The 20191-nt window shown below is 53.3% G+C and overlaps 7 protein-coding genes across 7 annotated transcripts in view; 5 read left to right on the top strand and 2 right to left on the bottom strand.

Moving 5' to 3' along the window:
- Positions 1–28, top strand: part of K452DRAFT_251580 (uncharacterized protein) — a gene marked incomplete at its 3' end in the record, with an annotated part of 3961 nt that extends 3933 nt beyond the window's left edge. The window contains exon 10 of the mRNA XM_033538222.1: positions 2–28. Coding sequence (XP_033396549.1) covers positions 2–28 — 27 coding nt within the window. The remainder of the gene's footprint in view (position 1) is intronic.
- Positions 29–1769: 1741 nt separating this feature from the next.
- Positions 1770–2799, bottom strand: K452DRAFT_288246 (uncharacterized protein). Its single transcript, XM_033540614.1, has one exon. The coding sequence runs from the start codon at positions 2790–2792 to the stop codon at positions 2253–2255; it is 540 nt and encodes a 179-aa protein (XP_033396548.1). The 5' UTR covers positions 2793–2799; the 3' UTR covers positions 1770–2252.
- Positions 2800–5066: 2267 nt separating this feature from the next.
- Positions 5067–8957, bottom strand: K452DRAFT_229575 (uncharacterized protein; the record flags this gene model as incomplete). Its single annotated transcript, XM_033537051.1, has 2 exons — positions 5067–5946; positions 6016–8957. 2 exons carry the CDS (start codon positions 8955–8957, stop codon positions 5067–5069), a joined length of 3822 nt encoding a protein of 1273 aa, XP_033396547.1.
- A 273-nt stretch (positions 8958–9230) lies between these two features.
- On the top strand, positions 9231–11452 carry K452DRAFT_288244 (uncharacterized protein). The gene has a single exon (XM_033540613.1). It carries the CDS (start codon positions 9262–9264, stop codon positions 11239–11241), a length of 1980 nt encoding a protein of 659 aa, XP_033396546.1. The 5' UTR covers positions 9231–9261; the 3' UTR covers positions 11242–11452.
- Positions 11453–11880: 428 nt separating this feature from the next.
- Positions 11881–13401, top strand: K452DRAFT_229573 (uncharacterized protein; the record flags this gene model as incomplete). The annotated part of the gene is made up of 3 exons (XM_033537050.1): positions 11881–12250; positions 12303–12786; positions 12840–13401. The coding sequence occupies 3 exons, from the start codon at positions 11881–11883 to the stop codon at positions 13399–13401; spliced, it is 1416 nt and encodes a 471-aa protein (XP_033396545.1).
- A 1193-nt stretch (positions 13402–14594) lies between these two features.
- K452DRAFT_206604 (uncharacterized protein) lies at positions 14595–16641 on the top strand (the record flags this gene model as incomplete). Its single annotated transcript, XM_033536111.1, has 3 exons — positions 14595–15547; positions 15615–16278; positions 16333–16641. Coding segments are annotated over 3 exons (1926 nt in total), but the record flags the coding sequence as incomplete, so codon positions are not given.
- Positions 16642–18483: 1842 nt separating this feature from the next.
- Positions 18484–19002, top strand: K452DRAFT_309305 (uncharacterized protein; the record flags this gene model as incomplete). Its single annotated transcript, XM_033543238.1, has 4 exons — positions 18484–18606; positions 18669–18731; positions 18794–18879; positions 18939–19002. 4 exons carry the CDS (start codon positions 18484–18486, stop codon positions 19000–19002), a joined length of 336 nt encoding a protein of 111 aa, XP_033396543.1.
- Between the last annotated feature and the right edge of the window lie 1189 nt (positions 19003–20191).

Here is a 20191-nt window from a genome sequence, read left to right as displayed (position 1 = left end):
GGAAACTACGCTAGCTAAAACCCATCCGGACCGGCTAGCCTCGCAGCACGCACTCGCCGTCGCGTATTGGAGAAACGGTCAACTGGAGGATGGGATGAGGTTGATGGAGACGGTCGTTCAGATCAGAAAGAATGTGTTCGCTGAGGATCATCCGGACCGGATAGCGTCCGATGAATGGCTTGCAGGCATGCAAGAAGAGCTTGAGGAAGCGGAAACAGGCGACCAAACGCGTCCAGAAGACGAGGAATCGGATGCAGAAAGCGAGGAGGCTGTCATGGAACGGCCAACGAGCCAGGATGTTGAGTTGCCGGAGAGGAGGAGCCGGAGAAAGGCGCTCGCTGAAAGCTTCAAGAGGCTGAGGTTCACGAGGAGATCATGATGCTTGCTGTTCTATTTTATTTCCTGTTCGACTTTTTCTTACCCGGGTTTTCTGGATTTCAATTCGTCTCAGTTTGAGTTTCTTTCGTTTCTTTACAATGGCGTAAGAGAAAACATGGTGCACACACGGCGCAAGGCATGTCTTGTTTTAATCTCCTTGAGTTAGATCAGTTTTTCAAAAGGCGTTTTGGATCAAATGGGAGGACAGTTCTGATTGCATTACAACGGCGTTTAGACAGAGGGAATGGTAGAGGCTGAATCAAATGATAGTTGATTGAAGCGAGAAAGCTGCCGGTGAGGTGAGCACTGAAGGCCATTGTGGCTGATGTGTTGCGGAGCCAGGAGATTGAGCAGGCGACGTCGAAGTGAAAGGATGGTTGCTCGCCTGAGGGTGATGTCGTCGGTTAGAAGGAATGTGCAGAACGAGTGGACGAAACTTCAGGGTGTGGTTGTAGCAATGGCGCCAATTCTGATTGCATGTTATTCGTTCACGCTGATGCCGGTGACGATGAAGGTGTTGATGGTGCAAATTGTGCCGTAAACTAAAGGCCAGATGAAGCTAAAGATGAGGGCCTAAGTGTTTGATTCTGTTCTTATCCTTTTCTGAGGAAGTTTGCTATTAACAGGCACAAATGCTTACGTTGTATCACCTCACCTCATAGCTTTCCGTCCAGCCTTTACATAAAGCTAGGAGCTCGTCGTGATTAAAAGAAGAAGATGATGATGCTAGCGCTCAGGCGAACACGGTTGAAGAAGAACAGAAGTAGTAGCTTGAGCTATAACTGCTGCGGATTGACTGTTTGCCAATGCGTCGGCTTGTGATATTCGTGTGCAGCGTGCTAGGGTGCAGCGAGCTGGCGTTGTTCGTATGTGACGCGCGGGCATTGTTCTGCGAATTGCTTGCATGGTGCGTTCGCCGACTTGCTAGGTTGCGTCCACCGGCTTGACGTTCAGTGATGATGATGATGATGATGTTGATAGTCGGTAACTTTCAAGGGATGCACCGATCTGCGCGCAAGTTGTATGCGCGAGGGGCCATAGCCTGATCGAGGTCGATTCAAACGTGAGTTGATTGAGAAGTGAAAGCCACGAAAGGTGCCACGAGAACAAGGAAGCTGCGCACGCAGCTGACTACCTAAACCAGCTAGCGTCGACACAACAAGAACAATGGGAGTGTCTCCATCGATACCTCAAACACCATCTTCGCTGCTTCATTGAAAAACTTTTCTCTGTCCTGAGTGACAGCCGACCTGAGCACAAGCATGGAGGCAGCTGTGATCAAACCACAACGCTACCCTGCCCCATCTCTACTACCCGCAAACCGACAGGTCGAATACCAACCACCGAACACCTACCCTCACGTCTCTCTCAAATGCACAAAGTCTCACGCAAGCAATCAGCTTATTCAATCACCTGAAACAGTCCGAGAACCTTAATCAACCCGGAATCTCTACCACTAGCATCCTATCTACTCAGTCGGTCACGACTCACTGCCCACCTACTCCTCTCACATCATCACCACACCTCTCCCCCACAAGTCTTAACACCCACACCCACAAACCAACCCAGAATTCATCAAACGCAAACAAATGTCAACAAAACAAAACTTTTCAGCAGCAGTAACAGTAGTAGCAGCAGCAACAACAACAGCTCAGCTCAGCCACCACCACCGCCGCCACCACCGCACGGCAGGGTATTCATAATATAGTACACAGCACCGCAAAGGCGCAAAGCCGCAAAGCCGGAATGACACAAAGCCACCCTTCCCACCTCCCTCTAGCAACCAGTCAACCAACCAATAAACTTCGTACGCTCTATCCCCTTCCACAACGAGTCAAAACCATTACCCCTCCCCCACTACTAACAAACCAAACCTAATCACTCCCCGGCTTCAGCGAATCCACGCCCCGCACAATTCCATAGCTGGTCGCGGCCGCCAACGCGCCCACCAGCAGCGTCTGCACAGCGCTATACACGCAGGCCGAGAGCGGGCAGCCGGTGGCGCGAGCCTTGACGTAGCCGAAGACGAGGAGGACGACGACGGTGATAGCGATGCTGGTGAAGAGGGCGGTGTGGATGTCGTTGAAGATGAAGTAGGGGAGCATGGGGACGAGGCCGCCGAGGAAATACGAAAGCCCCATAACCAGCGCCGAGATCCACGCGCGATTAAGCGCCGGCTTCTCCAGCTTCAGCTCGAAATCCATCATGAACTTGACCCACATCTCCTTGTCCTTCTTCAGCGCCTCCACCACCGGCCGCACCGTCGTCCGCTCCAGCCCGTACTCGTCGAAGATGTCGTAGATCTCGCGCTCCTCGGCCGCCGGCATCTCGTCCACCTCGCGCCGCTCGCGCGCTTCTTCCACCTCGTACGTCTTGCTCTCTGTGACGGCGGCCAGGTATGCGCCGAGGCCCATGCTGATGGCGCCGCTGAAGAGCTCGGCCAGTCCGCCTAGGATGACGAGGCGGGTGGATCCGATGCTGGGGCGTGTTAGTGCGTGGGCTGGAACAAAGTTAAGGAGGGGAAATTGGTCGTTTTTCGATGGAAAAATCTTGAGAAAAGGAATGTTTTTTTGGGGCAAATGTGGTGAAAGACGAATTGTGCAGAAAGAAAAGAAAAGGTGCAGAATCCTCTCCGGGTAGCACACCCTCACAAAACCAAAAACCCCAAACGCAAAAAACAACAACAAAAAAAACACTCACGAGCTCAGTCCCGCAGTCAGCGCAAACGGCACCGTCAAGCCATCAGCAAACCCGATAATAGTATCGCGAATGACCTCGCTATTCGCCGAGTGCTTCTCCGAGTGATGATGGTGGGGCACGAGGCCGTCGTCGCGGCTCCGGCTCCGCGGCTTCGCAAACGTCGTGTAGTTGTGCGGCGGCTTGGGGAGCAGCGCTTCTTGCGACATGACGGCTGTGTTGTGTGTGGGGAACGAGAAAAGAGAAAGAAGAAGATAGAAGATAGAAGAGAGCCGCGCAGCTGCTACCGGCTCAAAGAAGTCGTTCGTGCGCGTGCTAAAGCGGGTGACGGTGGTTGCGATTTGCTTTTTTTTTTTTTTTTCCCTCGCAGTAGGCAGTAGATGCGGCGCGCAGCTAGCTAGCTACTTAAGAAGGCGCAAAACGCAAACGCAGCTCGGTCTCGGACGGCAGGACGGGCGTAAAGCTGACGGGGAGCTCGATGACCGATCAAGACCGACGCGCGCGCTCGCTTTTGGCTTCTCGGGGCGGAGGCGACGGAGGCGACGGAGGGCCTGAGCAGGTGGGATGGGAGGTGGCGCTTGCCGCGGGGGATGCTGACTGCGTGCGTGCGCGCGTGGGATGTGCGCTGTGATGTACCTAGGTAGGTAGGTAGGGCGTAGACAGCTCCGGCGACAAGTGCAAGGAAGCAAGCGGACAAGGTATGTAGAATGCTAGCCGTGAGTAATAATCCGTGGGATCAAGCCAGATCAAGCCAAGTTAAAAGAAAAAGTAAGTAAGTAGTTACAGTAGGTAGCCGTCGTCCTCGCAAACAAAGCCTCTCTTTTATAATCAAGCTCCAACACTCAACGGCACAAAATAAAACCCAGAGAGCCAATGAGCTCGCGCCTGATTACCCTCGCTCGCCTCTGCCCACCGACCACCGGCCGCCAGGCCACGGGCACACCACCCACCCCGCCGGCCGGAAGAGCTAGCTGCCGGGACCTATGGACGCCGCTGCCACGGACGCTGGCGCATGCGCGGCTCACCCCTCCCCACCTACGAGTATCCAAACGAGATGGCGCGGCCCGCGCCCCGTCATGCCTTTTGCCGCCGAGCTGATTGGGCGGGGCCCGGGGCGCCGACGCCGGGCTCGCCCGCTTGCGTCGTCTTTGCCGACAGACAGACGGTGGGCCTGACCGCCACCGTCCCGAAATCCGAACGTCGGGTTTGAGAGCGCCATGGGCCGGCCTGGCTGCGTTGGCCGAGCGTCGGAGGGTGCGGTGCTGCTGTGATGCCGACCGGGTGCGGTGGTGCGACTGACGGACTGGCTGATAGGCGACAAGAAAATGGGTGGCGTTTGGAGGAGAGGTGGTGACGGGAAGGTGCTTGACGCCGACTTCCAACCTAGTGGAAGTGGTTCATACGTACGTACGTATGAATTTACACCTACCTACAGACGCCCACCTCATCCACAGGGCCATGCAAACTCTTATACATACACACATAGCTGCCACAGTCACGTTCACATTCCAACGCCAACAACAGCACACACAGAAACCCTTCATTTTGGTAATCCCCTGTACTCCCTTCCACTCCATCCCATCCCCCCCAAACCCTAAATCCACTACATTTTTACACATTACATCCACACGTCCACACCCACCCACACAACACACCCAGGATATCTTACAAGTAGTACGGAAAAAACAAAAACACCACCAACCAAGCCCAGCAAGAGTGAGTGAGCAGAGAGCAAGAGAGAAAACCGCAGCACCAGATGCTCAACACCAACCCTCCTTTCCTTTCCCATAACCAGACCCAGACCCAGGCCACCTACTTGAACAAAGGAAATAAATAAAAAGAAAGAGAGCCCCCTCTCACCCCAGCCTGCAAGAAACAAGCAAACAAAACGCCGCGCTAATCCCAGACCTGCTCGCGCATCCAGTCCGGTCCGGTTCAAACAAAGGGTATACACCACACACACACACGCACGCACGCTATTACTTCCCCACCTACTCCAGCCACAAAAACCACTTCACGCCCCTCCACGCGCCGCGCCCCGCCCCCAGCACCAGCCTCACCACTACCACCACCAGCCACACCCACCACATGAGCGCCAGCACCATCCACTCCAGCACCATCCAGCCCATGCGCCTCAGCCACCACATGCGCCTCCTCCGCGCGCGACTCATCATCTCGACGCGGTCGACGACGGCCTTCACCGCCAACGTCGCCCCGCTCGTCAGTTCGCGGGTGAAGGCGTCCGCCTCGTCCGCGCACGCATGCACCCGCGGCGTCAGCCGCTCGCCAACCCGGATGCGCACCTCCTCGCAGCGCGCATGCAGCGCCCGCACCGCCTCGTGCCGGAACCGCTCCGCCCCCGCCACCAGCTCTTGGTTTGTGTTTTCCAGCTCCGACGACAGGATCCGCGCCGCCAGCACGTGCTCCTCCTTGCGCGGCACCTCGACCAGATGCGCGCCGGTAATCTCGGCCGCGCTGGCCAGGAACACCGGCGGCGCGTCGCGCGTCTCGTGGGCCCGTCGCGATATCTCCCGCGCTTTGATCCCGGAGCAGTAGAGCAGCGCGCGCACTCGTGCTATGTCCGCCGGCGTGACGGTGATGGTCACGTTGGGCGCCGACGGCCGCCGAATGCCTTGGTCCGAGATGCTCCACTGCCGGTGCCGGCTCAGTGACGGCCGGCTGGGCGTGCGGCTCGTGTCGCCGCTGCGTCGCCCCCGCACCGGCGAGTCTTTGTCTGCGGGCGAGATGCGCGTGAGCGCGCTGACGGGGAGGCCGGCGCGGCCCACGCCGCCGGGCACCTCGAGGAGCTTGTTCATGCGTGCTCGGATGGCCGACGGCGACCGCGATCGTCCTGATCCAGGTGTTTCGGAGCTGTGGCGGTCCACGTCGGGCGCGAGGCGCGTCTCGTCGCGCTCCTGGGGTATTTCGGGCGGAGGAGACGACGACGGGCTGACGGTGCTGAGATCCAGGCGGGGCGGTGCCAGCCGGTCAAAGCGGGCTGAGCGACGGCCTCGCCTGCCCTCCTCGCGCCCTGAGATGGCAGTGTCCGAGTCTTGCTCTTGATCTTGCGCGATGGTGGATTTGAACGACGGAAGATCCACGTGATACTTGGGCTTGCGTCCTCCGTCCGAACCCTCGGATACCATGCTGTCGGCTGTCGTCCGCTGTATCGGCTTCGGCCTGCTTTTAATGATGCTCTTCATCATGTCCTCGTTGCTACTAGAGCTTGATGAGGTATCGGTTTCTTCCGACGACGCCTTCTCATCTGCCTCCTCAGGCAGGCGGTCTTTCTTGAAGATCAGTTCTCCCACCTTAGAGCCTTCCTTGCGAACATCCTTGAAGAACCTCGACACGGCGGATCCCGGTTCCTTGGGCTCCTTCTTCTGCTTGCGCTCTCTGCTGGACAAGTCTTCCTTCCCTTCTTGAATGGAAGCAAGGCTGCTCAAGCTCTCATTAGTCTTGCGTGAGCGCAATAAGTTAGCAGGCCGAGTTTGGTCAAGGCTGATTCGGCCAGGCTCCGAAGGTTCGCTAGTGACGTGCCGCAGGCTGAGGCTGCTGCCCTGGTCATGCGCAAAATCCGTGGTGTCGACTTTGTGTCCCTTGTGGCTGTCATCAGACCTAAAGAACGGGAATTTCGACCTCCTGCTTTTCCGTTCCGGTGACGCATGACGGCTTGGAGGCGACGATGCTGCAAAGCTAAACGTGTTTGAAAGTGGCGTGTTCGGCGCCGATGAATCAAGGCCATCCATCGACGTTCTAGGCAAGGCAAGAGACTTCTCAGAGAGCTTACTGACACGTCTACTCCGCCTTGCCTGCCCTCTGTCACTATCACCATCGCGATCGCTCTGCTCAGTGCCGCTCCTGATGCGCCGTCCAGGGATCCTGCGGGCTTGGTCCGCCCCCCACTTGTCCGGCGAGCTCAAAATAGGGGATAGCTGGTTCTCCTCAGCAAAAGCCTCATTGTTGAGCATTTCTTTCATATGCCGTTCCAGAGGCCCAGTGTTCTCCTCGTGATCAGTCAGCCTCCTATCACGTTTCTTCTTCCGAGTGCTCATGTCATCGTCAGAGGATGACAGATCAGACGAGCTAGTCGAACGGCCTCTGGATCTCCAGCCATGCTTCCTGCGGTCCGTGCTGTCATCACGATGGCTATGGAATAGGCCAAGCTTCCTCCTGCCGCGATGGCTTCCAGCTTCACTAGAGTCGGCAGTGTGCGCTTCAGAGTGCGCGGCATCAGACCCGGCAGTGCTAAGTCGTCTCCGGTGGTCCAGACTTCTTCTCTGCAAATCTCGACTTACCCGAGGCTGTCCCACACTGCGGGACCGACTGGGGAAGATCCTATTTCCGTGCCTGTCTTCTATCAAGCCCTTGTGGGAGTTTTGCTCAAGCCATACAGCATCAGCAAGTAACTCGGTAGGCAGAACAAACCAATCCATTCGTGGCCGTTTTGTTTTGCCAAGCAGGAGACTCTGCTTGGGATTCTGGCCTGGCTGGTGTTCGGTATCCTGTTGCTCAATGCCGTCGTCAAACGGAGGCAAAAGCACATTGTCTTCCCGCCGAAACGTCCTATCTTCCGAAGCTTCCGCAACATCATCGATCCAGTCCTTGACCCTGTCAACATCTTCAAAGTCGCGGACGTCGGGATCTAGTTGCCTCCTTTCCCGTGCTCTCAATTTTCGATTTCGGATAAACTGAAGAGGATTATAACTCCTTCCAAGCGGGCATTCTAGACCTGGATTCGTAATAGTGCGTTTAATGTCAACGATCGGTGTTCCTGGAACATTGGTTGTGGTGTATGTGTAGTTACCTGGTGCTTCGGGGTTTGGCTTGAGAGGTTGAAGGTATGATAACAATCGGAGATATTCCATTGACAAGTCAATGTACGCACGAGCTTTGTCAGCTCTAGCCAAAGTAGCGGCTGAGAACTGATAGCTGTGTTGGGGGCCAAGGGCAGAATCCACGCGCCCGCTAGGACTTGAAAGTGAGACATGCCGCGACGCGGGGCTCTGCATGCTAGCTCTTGGCGACAAGTTGAATGAGACCTGGCGTTGCTGTTGCAGGTGCTGTTTTAAGCTTCCTCCAAAACCAGACTCGTGGAAGCTTCCATGCATCGGAGTACCGCTGAGTGGCATGCCGGCGGAAGTTGCCCTTCTACTGCCTGGCACAGAAGGTGCGACAAGCTGACCGTAATTAAGATGCCGTCTCCTGCTCTCGCTAAGGTTCAGAGCCATGTGAACAATCTGCGTAGGATCGATGCCTGGCATGACCTGAGGCTCCTCGGGCTCCAAATGTCCGTCGCCAGCTTCGGAAGAGCCCACATCTATCCCCAGCCCTGCGAATCCTTGAGGTTGTCTCGGAGAGCGCTCCATGCTCCTTTGGCTGCGGGGCGGGGATGCCCAAGTGTTTCCTGCAAGTGGCGCATCGCCGTCGCCACTCGTCGAAGGATAGCTCCTTTCTGACGAAGCTCCGCTGTGAGGCCTGCGCGAAGTATCGTGAACGCCAGGGCTCTTACTCTTGCGGCGCCGGCTGAAGATGGAAAGGCGGCCTTTGTCGTCGCTTTGGGTCGAATGTCGCCGCCCCGCATCCCTGGGCAAAGCCGAGCCCAACAAAAAGCCGCCGGATCTCCTCAGCCTGTGTTTCCTTCCGTCGTTGTCGCGCTCGGCGGCCAGGTCGGCGCCCAGGAGCCCTGACGATCGCGCGGCGCCGTGGGCAGAGAGGGTGCCGTCGGTTTGCACAGAGACGCGGCGCCTCTTGCTGGAGCCGGGGTCGCCATGGTCGAGGTGGGGTATGCTGGAATAGCCCGAATGGATGGTGGCGGACGAGGTGGCCGAGGGCTGTGACGACGAGGAACGGCGCGGGGCGCTGGAAGGCGTAGTCGACATGGCCGAGGCCATGGTGATGTGGTTGCTACCGCTGGGTCGCGGAAGGAATGTGCAGGGGGGCGAACATGTCTAGGTCGTCATCCGCAGAGTGGGCCGAGATCGACGGCGAGCTGGAGAAGGGGAAAGGTGTACGTACATGGGTTGCTGGCGCCAGGTGATTTCCCGCGCTCGGAGGCGCTACCGAACCGTAGAGCTGGTTCCACGCTTGATCGTCATACCTCGGCTGCCCCTAGTTGCTAGTAGTTACTGCCTGACTCCACCAAAATCTCTGGCCGCGCCGACATCCTCCCGCACATACCTAATCATGTCCCTCTTTGGCGGTGCCCTGCCTGAGAGGGGAGACGACAACGACGACAACAACAACAACCAAAGCAGCTCTCCGCAGCCATCCAGCCCTCCTCCTCAACCCTTCGAAGCACAGCCACCTCCCCGCCAATCTATCGAGCATGACATCGCCGACGACGAACACGAGCCCTCCGCCTCAGATTACGGCTCGGAAGAAGAGCATCGGCCGAACGCTTTCGACGGACTGCCCGGAACATGGCGCAGGTACACGCTCAAGGAGCGCGACCTGGAGTTTTCTCTTGGACAACTCCGCGCCGCCGACCTGAGCTGCCATCTCTACAACGCGCACGCGCTGAATCGCCGCCTCCGGTCGCACGGGGCGGCAGAAGCAGCGAAACAATGGGAAACAAAGACACGCTGGATCGACGAGGCGCAGCGCGAGGAATGGGCACCACCGACAACGTGGACCGCATGGCCGCTGGAGCCCGACCAGGTTCCGCGCGCGCACGAGACATTTGCTGATGCACCAGTGATCGACTCGGAGCATAATTCTACCGTCCGAGAGCAAGCCTATTCGAAACAAAAGCCCAGCCAGGATCTAGAGGATATTTTCGTTGGTGTGGTTCAGAAAAAAGCAAAGGAACGGTGGGACCAACGGCCGTCAGAGAGCGAATCGGCAGGCGAGGATGAGAGACAGCACCCTGAGGCTCGAGGTGCACGGCTTGATACAGATGCGCGCGCCCGCAAATCTAGCGCCAATGGCAAGGTGTCACGAAAGAAATCCAGGGCTGCTTCATCGCATGAAGATTCTGAAGCCGAACCCCAAGATGCCACGAGCACGGCGAAGCGAGATGCTGATAATCACAATCTTCATAGACCGGTAATTTTGGCCGACGATGAGAAGGCGCACAAAATCCTCCAGCCATCGGTGCGCTCTGTGCTCAGCAAGCTAGAGACCCTGTTGATCAATTTACATCACTCTCGACGAAACCACTGGGAAAACATTCATCACGTTTCAGGAGATGAGGCGGAACTCGCCACCAATGACATTGCTATCGAAGCTGGGAGCGACATCGAGGCAGGAAACAGCCCTCAATTGAAGCGGAAACGAGGTAGGCCGCCAAAGTTTGTCAACACGGTTTCTGGCGAGCAGCATGTAACCACCGACGCGGAGTCTGAAACTTCTGCCGGCCCTGCAAAACGGAAAAAAGGTCGCCCACGCAAATACAACACAGAGCGCCTAGAAGGAGAATCGTATTACATGATGATCAAGCGCTATGAGCGTGAAAAGCAGGAGCGTGAGCAACACGAGCGCAGCACGACGCCGTTCGAAACCGATGACGCCGATAAGGGCGAAAACAGCAAACATCAGAGCCCTCTCTCTGCACCTAACAGCCCCAGCAAACGGCGCCGTCGCTCTTCTACGGGCAGTACGGCTTCTGGCACCAGTGCGCGCTCTGATCGCTCAAACACCGTGCATTTGAAGACGCTAAACCTACGCGACTGGAGCGAGGTGCTGGGCTTGGCTGTCCTATCGGGCTTCAAGCCGGAGGTGGTACAACGCGCGGGGCAAAGATGTGCGAACCTCTTTGGTGAAGGCATGGCGTTCGCCACGCTCGAAGAGCGGGGTACCAAGGCAACAGAGACGGTAGAATATCGACCTGAAGCCGTACCTGCGCTCCCTGTGTTTGGGGATGATGAGACAGACGAGGAAGAGGAAACGGATCACCTTGCTTGGGACAACAAAAGCTCGCTGACTTGTCCGTACAAGCGCTGTCCTCGCTCGCACAACGCGTACGCAACACGCTGGCGTCTAAACGAGCATCTGAAGCGCGCACATGGGGGTAATGGTGATCAGAATAAATCGGTTTCCGCAGCGGATGATCTCCTGGGAGGTCTCCACAACGATGGCTTTTTGGAAATTATAGAAGCGAGGGCGGGGTGGGGAGTGAAGCGAAAGAAACGGCAAACCAAAAAGAGAAAGGTTGAGGAAGAGTAGAGTTGTGGCGTCAGAAAATGCGAGGTTGCAGTAATCATTGCTCCCTTCAGTTCTTCGAGGCCCGATTTCTATGGGGTTCTCTTCGTAAATCACTGCATGTGTAGTGAGGCCTTGGCCAATTGATGAGCCATAAGGAAGCCTCGTAAAGGGACAGCCACCAATAGAACGGCGTTGGTAGCTGCGAAATTCGACGAAGATTTAAGGTGCGGTCGAATAAGTCCCGACCGGTTTGTATACAACACACCTGCAACTCACCCACAGCTATGGATTTAGCCGGAACAAACCCTTCCCAATGGAGTTGACATACTTCTTGTATAGTCTCGGCCATTTTTCATCATAACCCGGTTTGATTGTTGTCCGGTCGACGTTTGGCATCTACTGTAGGTCCAAGTATATCTATAGCACTGCGCACATGCGCCGACATGACAAGATCAATCGTGCCCCGATTCCTGGCCTTTGCCCTAAAGGACCTATCATCTTTTGGTTCGTACTGTGGCGTTACTGTCGCACATGACACTTGAACAGCAAATTCGCTGATTAATTGCTTTTTGGCTTACAGCTTACAGGCGGGGTATATATGACAATAAAAACCAACCCAGAAAAATGATCATTGCCAAAATCGTCGTTTTGCTTATCCACATGCCTGCTTCTCTTCACGACCCAACGAAATGGCCGGCTTCGAAACGGTGGCCGGCCACCATCATTGTCGTGTTCATGACCGCTTCTATCGGCTTTTGCGCTAGCATTCATGCGCCAATCATTGCTGACGTTGCACGTACTTTCGGCTGCTCCCGCACTGTGGCTACGCTGGGCTTGACGACATATCTGCTGGGCTTTGCTTTCGGCGGTCTTCTTCTGGCGCCGCTGTCTGAGGTTTGGGGTCGCAACGCCGTTTATCGCAGCACGTTGCTGCTGTTTGTCGTCTTCAACGCAGGGTGCGCTCTGGCGCCTGATATTACGTCTTTGCTGGTTTTTAGATTCCTGAGCGGGGTTTTTGGCTCGTCCTCTGGTCAGAGACCTGCTCTTGTGGATGCTTAATTTGCGCTGACTAGCTGTTGTAGTGTCGACTTCGGGTGGCTCAGTCAGTGACATGTGGCCTCAGTCACATCGCTCCGTGCCATTGGCTCTCTATACAGCTGCTTGTTTCCTCGGCCCTGTCATGGCTCCTATAGTCGGCGGCTTCATCTCTCAGTACTGCTCCTGGCGCTGGGGATATTGGATCGTCACTATTCACTCGGGGATCTCGTATGTTGTCATGCTCTTCTTCCTTCCGGAGACATACACCCCATATCTAAACAGTAAGGCAACAAAGTCAAACAGCAGTTTCGATGCTGGCGTTCTGGCAAGGCCAATCCTCATGCTAGCCACAGAGCCGATTCTATTCCTCCTATGTCTTTACATGGCCATCGTCAACGCCATCCTCTACCTTAACTTCACAGCCTACCCCATCATCTTCAAGGAAACCCGAGGCTGGAGCCCCGGTCTCGCAGGCCTTGCCTTTCTGGGCATCGGCTTCGGCATGGCTATTGCGACAGCCTGCTCTCCGTGAGTATACACCTCCACCCCAGATCCGCTTGACGCTAATCCGCCACCCTCAGCCTCCTCAATCGCCTCCACACCACCTACACACGCAAGCACGGCTCCACGCCCGAAGCGCGTCTCCCGCCCCTCGTCCCTCTCGTCTACCTCCTGCCCGCCTCCCTCCTCCTCTTCGCATGCACCGCCCGCCCACCCGCGCACTGGGCCCTCCCCATCGCGGCCGGCCTGCCCTTCGGCCTCGCGTTCGTCCCGCTCGTCGCCGCTTGCACTGCATACCTCGTTGACTGCTACGGCCGCTACGCCGCCAGCGCGATCGCGGCAGCCGCGTTTCTGCGCAATGTTGCTGGCGCCCTCTTTCCCCTTTTTGCGAGCGACTTGTATAACGATTTGGGTACTGCGTCCGCGTCTGTCATGCTGGCTGCTGCGGCGCTGGTGTTGGCGCCGTTGCCGTGGGTTTTTTGGCTGTGGGGGGAGGGGCTGAGAGAGAGGAGTAGGTTTCATAGAGCTGCGGTGGAGGAGGGGGAGGGGGCGTGGTTGCTGGGGGAGGAGGGGGTAGTGGTGGTGGATGGTGTGGGGGCTGATGGAGAAGAGCAGGGATGTTCTGGTTATGGTGCTGCGTAGGCTCCCGGTTTCGCAAAGAGAGCTCCCCGGTCAGTACTGCGTCGATTCCTTGTTTTAAAGAGCAAGGCCTCGGTCAGCGCTGCGTTGTTTGCTGGTTTTAAAAATAACGGGAGCTGACAGTTGCTAGGTGCACCGCCCAATTCCTGATGAAGTCACCAATGAGAATGCATAATCATACGGAGGCCCGGCCAGTACGAACTTTCACCTTCCTCTTTGGGATAGACCTCCTACAAGGGTGCTACTGAGGCCTTTATCAGCGCCGCTTCAGCCCCACGGCGCCATATATTTAGGCATCATAGGCCTGAAAAAAGTCCGAAAAGACGGTGACACGCCGTAAACCGAATGTATGTTGCTAATGAAGCATTTCCTGTATCCACATATCCCTAAAAGGGAAGGCGGAAGACCTGAACCGACTGAACCGCCGTATTTTTTGGCCCCACACTCGTTTCTAATTTCAGTCGACGTTTACCAATTAGAGAGCTCTCCGATAAAGTCCTGTGTTCCTGTAGGTGCAGCATGCTTGTCAACAGAAATAGAAATATACCGTATGCATCTAAGCGCTTATCACTCACTACTCAAGTTAGTACCCCTTCTATTTTCTACTACCCTCTACAGGGCACTCTACAGAGCGGAGGTGCATCGGAGTGGAATTTAGCCTGTTTCTGGGCTTCTGAGTCGTAATTCGTTGCCCTCACAAGTCCAGAAGTCTGGGCTTTTTGTGGTAACAACATTCTCACTGCAATGCGGCTCCGTTCTACGCCGATGCGTCTACGTCCTTTACATACTTCTGGAAAGCTGCCATACTGCTGTCTAGGATCTCCCCACTTTCGCCATAATAGCACCATGGTGTCATCTATGCGAATGTCTGTCAGCTCTATTCTACCCTCAAGCTGGTATGGACTTGGAAAGCCTCGCAATATGCGCCATGCATGGCGCATCAGTGAGGCTGTGACTCAATAAGTTTTATGTATTTCGGTCAACTTGCAGGTGGGGGCGGGAAACTACGGCAAAGCTCGAAAGACGCCATAACACCTACACACTACTTAAGGGAGACGCTGGATCACTTGACACGATCGGCCACTCTTTAAACTCTACTTCTCCTCCACTTATGTTCTACGAAATTATTCTCATATTCATCCTTCGGCTCTGAATATTGAAGCAAAATGTTACTAGACCTTCCTACCGACTTTAAATCAGAGATTCTCGACAATGTATACACTGGAGCCTGGACAAACTGGAGCAAAGGAGCAGTGTTAGGCTATATGCTCACTCTAGAGCGTGCAGATGCCAACCCCGTCATTGCACTCCTGGCATTGTTTGTCACTTTTGTTGGAACCCGCACCTGGAGAGTTTCCTGTTTTGCCCTCCATGGAATACTATCATCCGAGGAAGTTCAAGATGGTCTTTATCATCAACATCAAGCGATTCTTCGAAATTCGTCAAACGCGACATCAGGCCTCATCACACTATTCCAGCTCTTATGGGCCTGGAGGTCTAGCAAACCATATCGTCGGATCATCCCTACCATCACGTTAACGGCTATCGTGGCTATGGCCTTTGCTATGGCCAGTTGCTTTTCATCTCAAGTGGCCACAGGAAACGAAGTCTTGATTTCCAGCCCCCGCTGCGGCTCTCTTGTTTATCCTGACGGCTACGACAATACGACCGTTCTCAAAACTATTACCTTGCCTCACTACAAGAAAGTTATGAAGAACGCAGCCAACTACGCCCAGCAATGTTACGACCCAGATGCATCGGGACAACTCCAGTGCGGCACATTTATCAAAAAGAGCTTACCGATAAACATTACAAAAAATGCTGGCTGCCCCTTCGACGATGGTATTTGTCGCAACAAAAACAAAAACTTGGTTTTGGATACCGGATATATAGACAGTCAAAAAGATCTCGGTATTAACTCTCCCCCACAAGAGAGGTTCCAATATCGAAATGTTCTTCACTGCTCCCCCTTGGTAACACGCGGATATAAAGCTGCACGGAACTCGTCGAGCGGGAGCACTTACACAAGATATTACTACGGGAAAACCTCCCGAGCTAATTACACATACGAGTACAAAATTGATCCCATCTGGGAATCGGCGAATGTCGACTTCGTAGTCAACAACATCAGCCCTGATTATGATATTAGGTAGGCTTCATCCTCCCAACATCACAAATTCGCACTGTACTAAGTACTAACCTAAAACATCTCAAAGCACATACTCGGCACACAACCAAAATGGCTCTTTTTCTTCATACGAATCCAATTTCCATCCTATCCCTGATTTACAACGCTCAGATGCCGATGTTACCCTGATTTTTCTATCGGCTGGAAAAGTCACCTTTAGTACAAAAACAGTCGATGACTGGTACAGTGCTACTCATATAGTGGCTAGAGGGATTTCAATGTACGGGTCTGGTAATGGGACTTTAAGCAACATATATGGCCAAGACGAGCCGGCATCCCCCTTGGCATGTGCAAGCCAAGTACAGTGGTGCAATTCTAACCTCCCAGAAAACAACCGCTGCACTCCACTTAGTGGACAGGCGGATGCATTTTATAGTGCTCAGGGTTTTTTCAAAAATGAAGCTTTGAAGGAACGACTCAATTGGTTTTGGGATTTCCAGCCTCAACTTGATGCGCTGCTGTCCTACTTGGGGTCTCAGTCCTTGAAATCTACAAACTCCCTTAGTGGCGGCACACAAGGCCCTCTTCCGGACAACCAGTGGCAACTTGACGTACAAAACTGGTTCGCCACGATGCTAGCATACATGCAAGCGTACGCCGTCAGTATTGTAACTGGGCCTTCGGACGTCAATCTCCAGCAATATGTTGTACAACCAAACTCCACGACGGAAAGATCGATATGCAAAAACCAGGTCCGTTATACCCTTACTTACTCTGGTATAATATCAAATGCCAACATCGATTAGATAATCGTTAGCTCCGTACATTACTCTTTCAGTCTTTTCGGCATCTATTTCATTCTTGTGCTGGGATGCCTTATTATCCTTATCTCATACATCCTAGGGCCTGTCTTCAACATGCTACACAAGCGCTACCACCTGAAAGGATATGCGCTCCTAGAATGGTGCACAAACGACACGCTACAACTTCAACGTCTCGCCCACGAGGAGCTCGGATTTGGTACCTGGTCTTACACTACTGATGCTATTCCCGTACCAAAATGCGGCGAACCCCTTGCGGTGCTGGACCTAAAGGACCCCAAACACCCAAAGCTGAAACCCCCGGGCAGACAGGAGGAGGAAGCAAAAGAGGCGGCTGTCTCTGTAGCGGCAACGGATTCCGAGTTGTCTGTTTCCAAAGAGCCCAAAAAATCACGGACGTCAGAAAGCCAAGATTCTAGGGGGAGCGGGCCCGAATCAACGTTGGCGATGCTTCTCGATGATGTCAGTGTGCGGAGCTGGATGTCTAACGGTTGGAACTGTCAGGGTTTTGAGGGAAGCAGACCTGAGACGACGTTGTCAATGCCTCCAGACGACGTCAGTGTGAGAAACGATATGGCTCGAGAAGCGAATCATCGGGGTTCCAGTGCTCTCAGTCCATGCGCCGAGGCGGGAAACAATAAACGGGATACGAATATGTAGTTCTCACCGAATGAAGACTTTTTTTCAATGATTCAGTCAGTAGCTCGTGAGGTGCCACGAAGAGCTGAAAACTCAGGAAGGCCCAATGCCTATTTGTGAGGAATGAAAATTGCGATGGGATTTATCCTTGTTGGGGGACAATGTAGCCAGGTGAGGGCTATTTGTGGTTCGGAGAGTATCGTATGTAATCACACCTAATCTAATGACGCGTCGCAATGCTTGGTGACTTTGCTAATACGGGCCAGAAAGCTAGCCATCTTTCAGCAGCATAATCGCCAAGGAGCAGGAATATCTTCAGCTCAAGCTTAAAGGAGGAAAACAATTGTTCATCTCCAGGTTTTAACTGGTGTGTTCGTGACTGTCCACATCCCAGTTAGTTTGCTGCACACACATGCAGTACGATATAGTCTGAAAAAACTTTATTTGCGGCAAAAACTCACTTACCGTCGTTCATTATAGCCATGTGTGGTGAGGTGAGAATGTCGATACCTACTTGTTGGGGTAGTAGGGCTTAGATCAGCGATACCCAACCTTCGGTGTTCAGACCTCCCCGGTCAGCACCCCGGTCAGCACCCCGCAACCCCAAAACCCCGCAGATCTCCACTGGACAGCCTTACGGCACGCCCTCGATTCAGCCCTACACGCTCGACACAGCCCAAACTTTGCCAAAATGAGGATAGAAGCGCATCAAAGCTAAATTCCTTTCCCTTGTTCCAGCTCAGCTGTCGACTAGAGGTACAAAACAGGCTAGAGCAAAGTGAGATGATACCTGAAATGGGTGGTAGAGTCGCGAAACTAGAAAAAATCAATATAGTCTTCTGCATCATCCTCTGTACGTATCCTGAATACCGCGTCACGAGAAAGGAAGATCTTTGAATCCGTCACTCTTCAGTTGCAACTACCGCCAAATTGGGATATTGATCGACAGTATTATGACTGAACTCGATGATAAGTGTGACAACAATCTACAAGGCTTCGATTGGGTTTTGGACAACCACTAACCACGAGCTGTTACAAATTAGTAGGACTAGGTTGCTAGGTAGACAGTGAAAAGTCGCGTCTCTTTGTTATCCTAAACACGCAATTAGAAGAAGTTCTGGGGTCGCTTAAAACCTTCTATCTCACTAAAGCCGCTATGAAGACAGTAGATATGATTTCCGTACAATTCAGTGCAACGACGTGCTGAGCTTTCCTCTATGCTCTCACGGTATACCCGTTTGTTGGCTGATATGATGTATGCCGCTTCAACCCCATGTTCTCCTGATGCAGGTAAGCAAAAGACTCCGCCTCAACTATTCACCAGCTTTCGTTCCTACGAAAGTGAGATGTCAGATGCAATTATCAAGCAATCATCCCTGCGCAAGAGAGCATATATACCTCCTCTTCCCTCTCATTTCTGATCATCATCAGCACCATCTTCACTCTTCGATCAACCTCGCACAATCTACAAAGTTCAAATCCCCCAACGCCATCACAATGCAGTTCAAGACCATCGCCCTCGCATTTTTCGTCAGCCTTGCGCTCAGCGCCCCCGCTGAGAATGCTGGCAAGGAGGAACGTGCTGCACAAGCTTGCCCCAACGGTTGGGCGTACTGCGGCGTGCGTATACTTCCTCACTATACTACCTTTTTTGTCCACACTGACATGGTTTACCCGCACAGGAATGCAACGGTACTTCCTGCAAGGTCGCTGCAACCAACCACCCCTGCAAGCAAGGCACGAAGGTAAGGAATATTAAAACCTAAAACTTCGAGAGTTATGGTACTGATGAAATTCCTATTCTTAGTGCACTGGAGAGGGCGGCGGTGACGGTGCTATCTGCGGATCTGACACAATCGACTTTGACAACGCGTTTGAGTGTCCCGTTAAGGCGTAAGTTGGAAAAGGATTCGAGGAAGTAGACTTAGAGTAGCTAGTCACTCTTTCAGTAGGCGGTTTGAGCTCGCCCCTGCTAGAAATTTCCTAATCAAATTGTCTCTCTATAATCTATTCTGAAGCATGAATCAAGCGTGATAACCTAGTCTGCTCTATGGAAATCCCCTATTAATCCTAATGTTAAAGCCATAAGGCGAAGAAACATACAGCATTAGGTCCTCGAAAGGTACATCTCACTTCACTGAAGCAACAGTTTATTACAAATCGCTTCTTTGCTCGCCCAAATGCCGGATACAAGAGACAAGTATACTAATTACCAAGTTAGATTAATAGTTAAACACACCATTAAGCTCTAAATTTCTGGTAGTAGACTTTCTTTTTCCCTATTCATATCTCTTCTATCTAAATTAGCTTCTCCGACATGTTGAAATTCTGGCGATGATATCATAATTCTTTGCTAAGTAATTAGTGCAATGAGTAGCAAGCGTCTGCGCTAATACTTCGTAGTCCTCCCTTGGTTCGTAGGTCACTACTAAGGCAGCTGACCCAAGCATGCAATAAGCCCGATAGCGCCAGAAACATGCTGTAAGGGCTTGTAGAGCAAAGAGATTTCGTTGAAATTTAAAAATATTGCATGAAGTACGGATTGGTGGCATGGTGTTGAAGGAGGTGGAGCGGGTTAGTGTATAATCACGTGATTTGTGGGACTGGGAGGTGTTAGCCATGATATAAGTGGCGCGGTGGCTTTTGTCTATAGATTAGACGAGGCACTAACATGATCCAAATCGGGGTCTCAACTTCATCTTCTGAATACTCCAAAGTGCTGGCATATTGTACGCACCTCTGCCATCTGAGTTTGTCGGTAAAATGCAGTCGTTCTATCTATCTGGGCGTTACAATCCTTCTCAGCTACACTGCCGAACTATCTTTCTTACGCTTTTATAAAGAGGACGCATAGCAGACGCTTTATCTATCAGAACCCTGTCGTCTCCTTGCTACAATCATCTTACTAAGCTTACATGTCTCCTCTTACATCTACTCGGCACACAAACCTGCACCCACGGTTGCAAGAAAGTATAGGCAGCTATCTCGAATGCCTAGACCTGTACAGATTTTTCACGGTAAGCAGTAGCCATCACTCCAGCTGATATGACCCAGTCTTCGCTCCCGCAGATGTCAGATGCACTCTTGTCTAGAAGCACATAAATACCCTCCTATCCGCTCTCCTTCCTCAGCATCAAATACATTATCTATAGCATCTATCAACATCATACATCGCCATAATGCAGCCTAGGATTATTCTCCTCTC

This window comes from Aplosporella prunicola, assembly GCF_010093885.1.
Source record: "Aplosporella prunicola CBS 121167 unplaced genomic scaffold K452scaffold_15, whole genome shotgun sequence".
Classification (NCBI taxonomy): Eukaryota; Fungi; Ascomycota; class Dothideomycetes; order Botryosphaeriales; family Aplosporellaceae; genus Aplosporella; species Aplosporella prunicola.
This window is presented reverse-complemented; position numbering and strand designations above follow the sequence as displayed.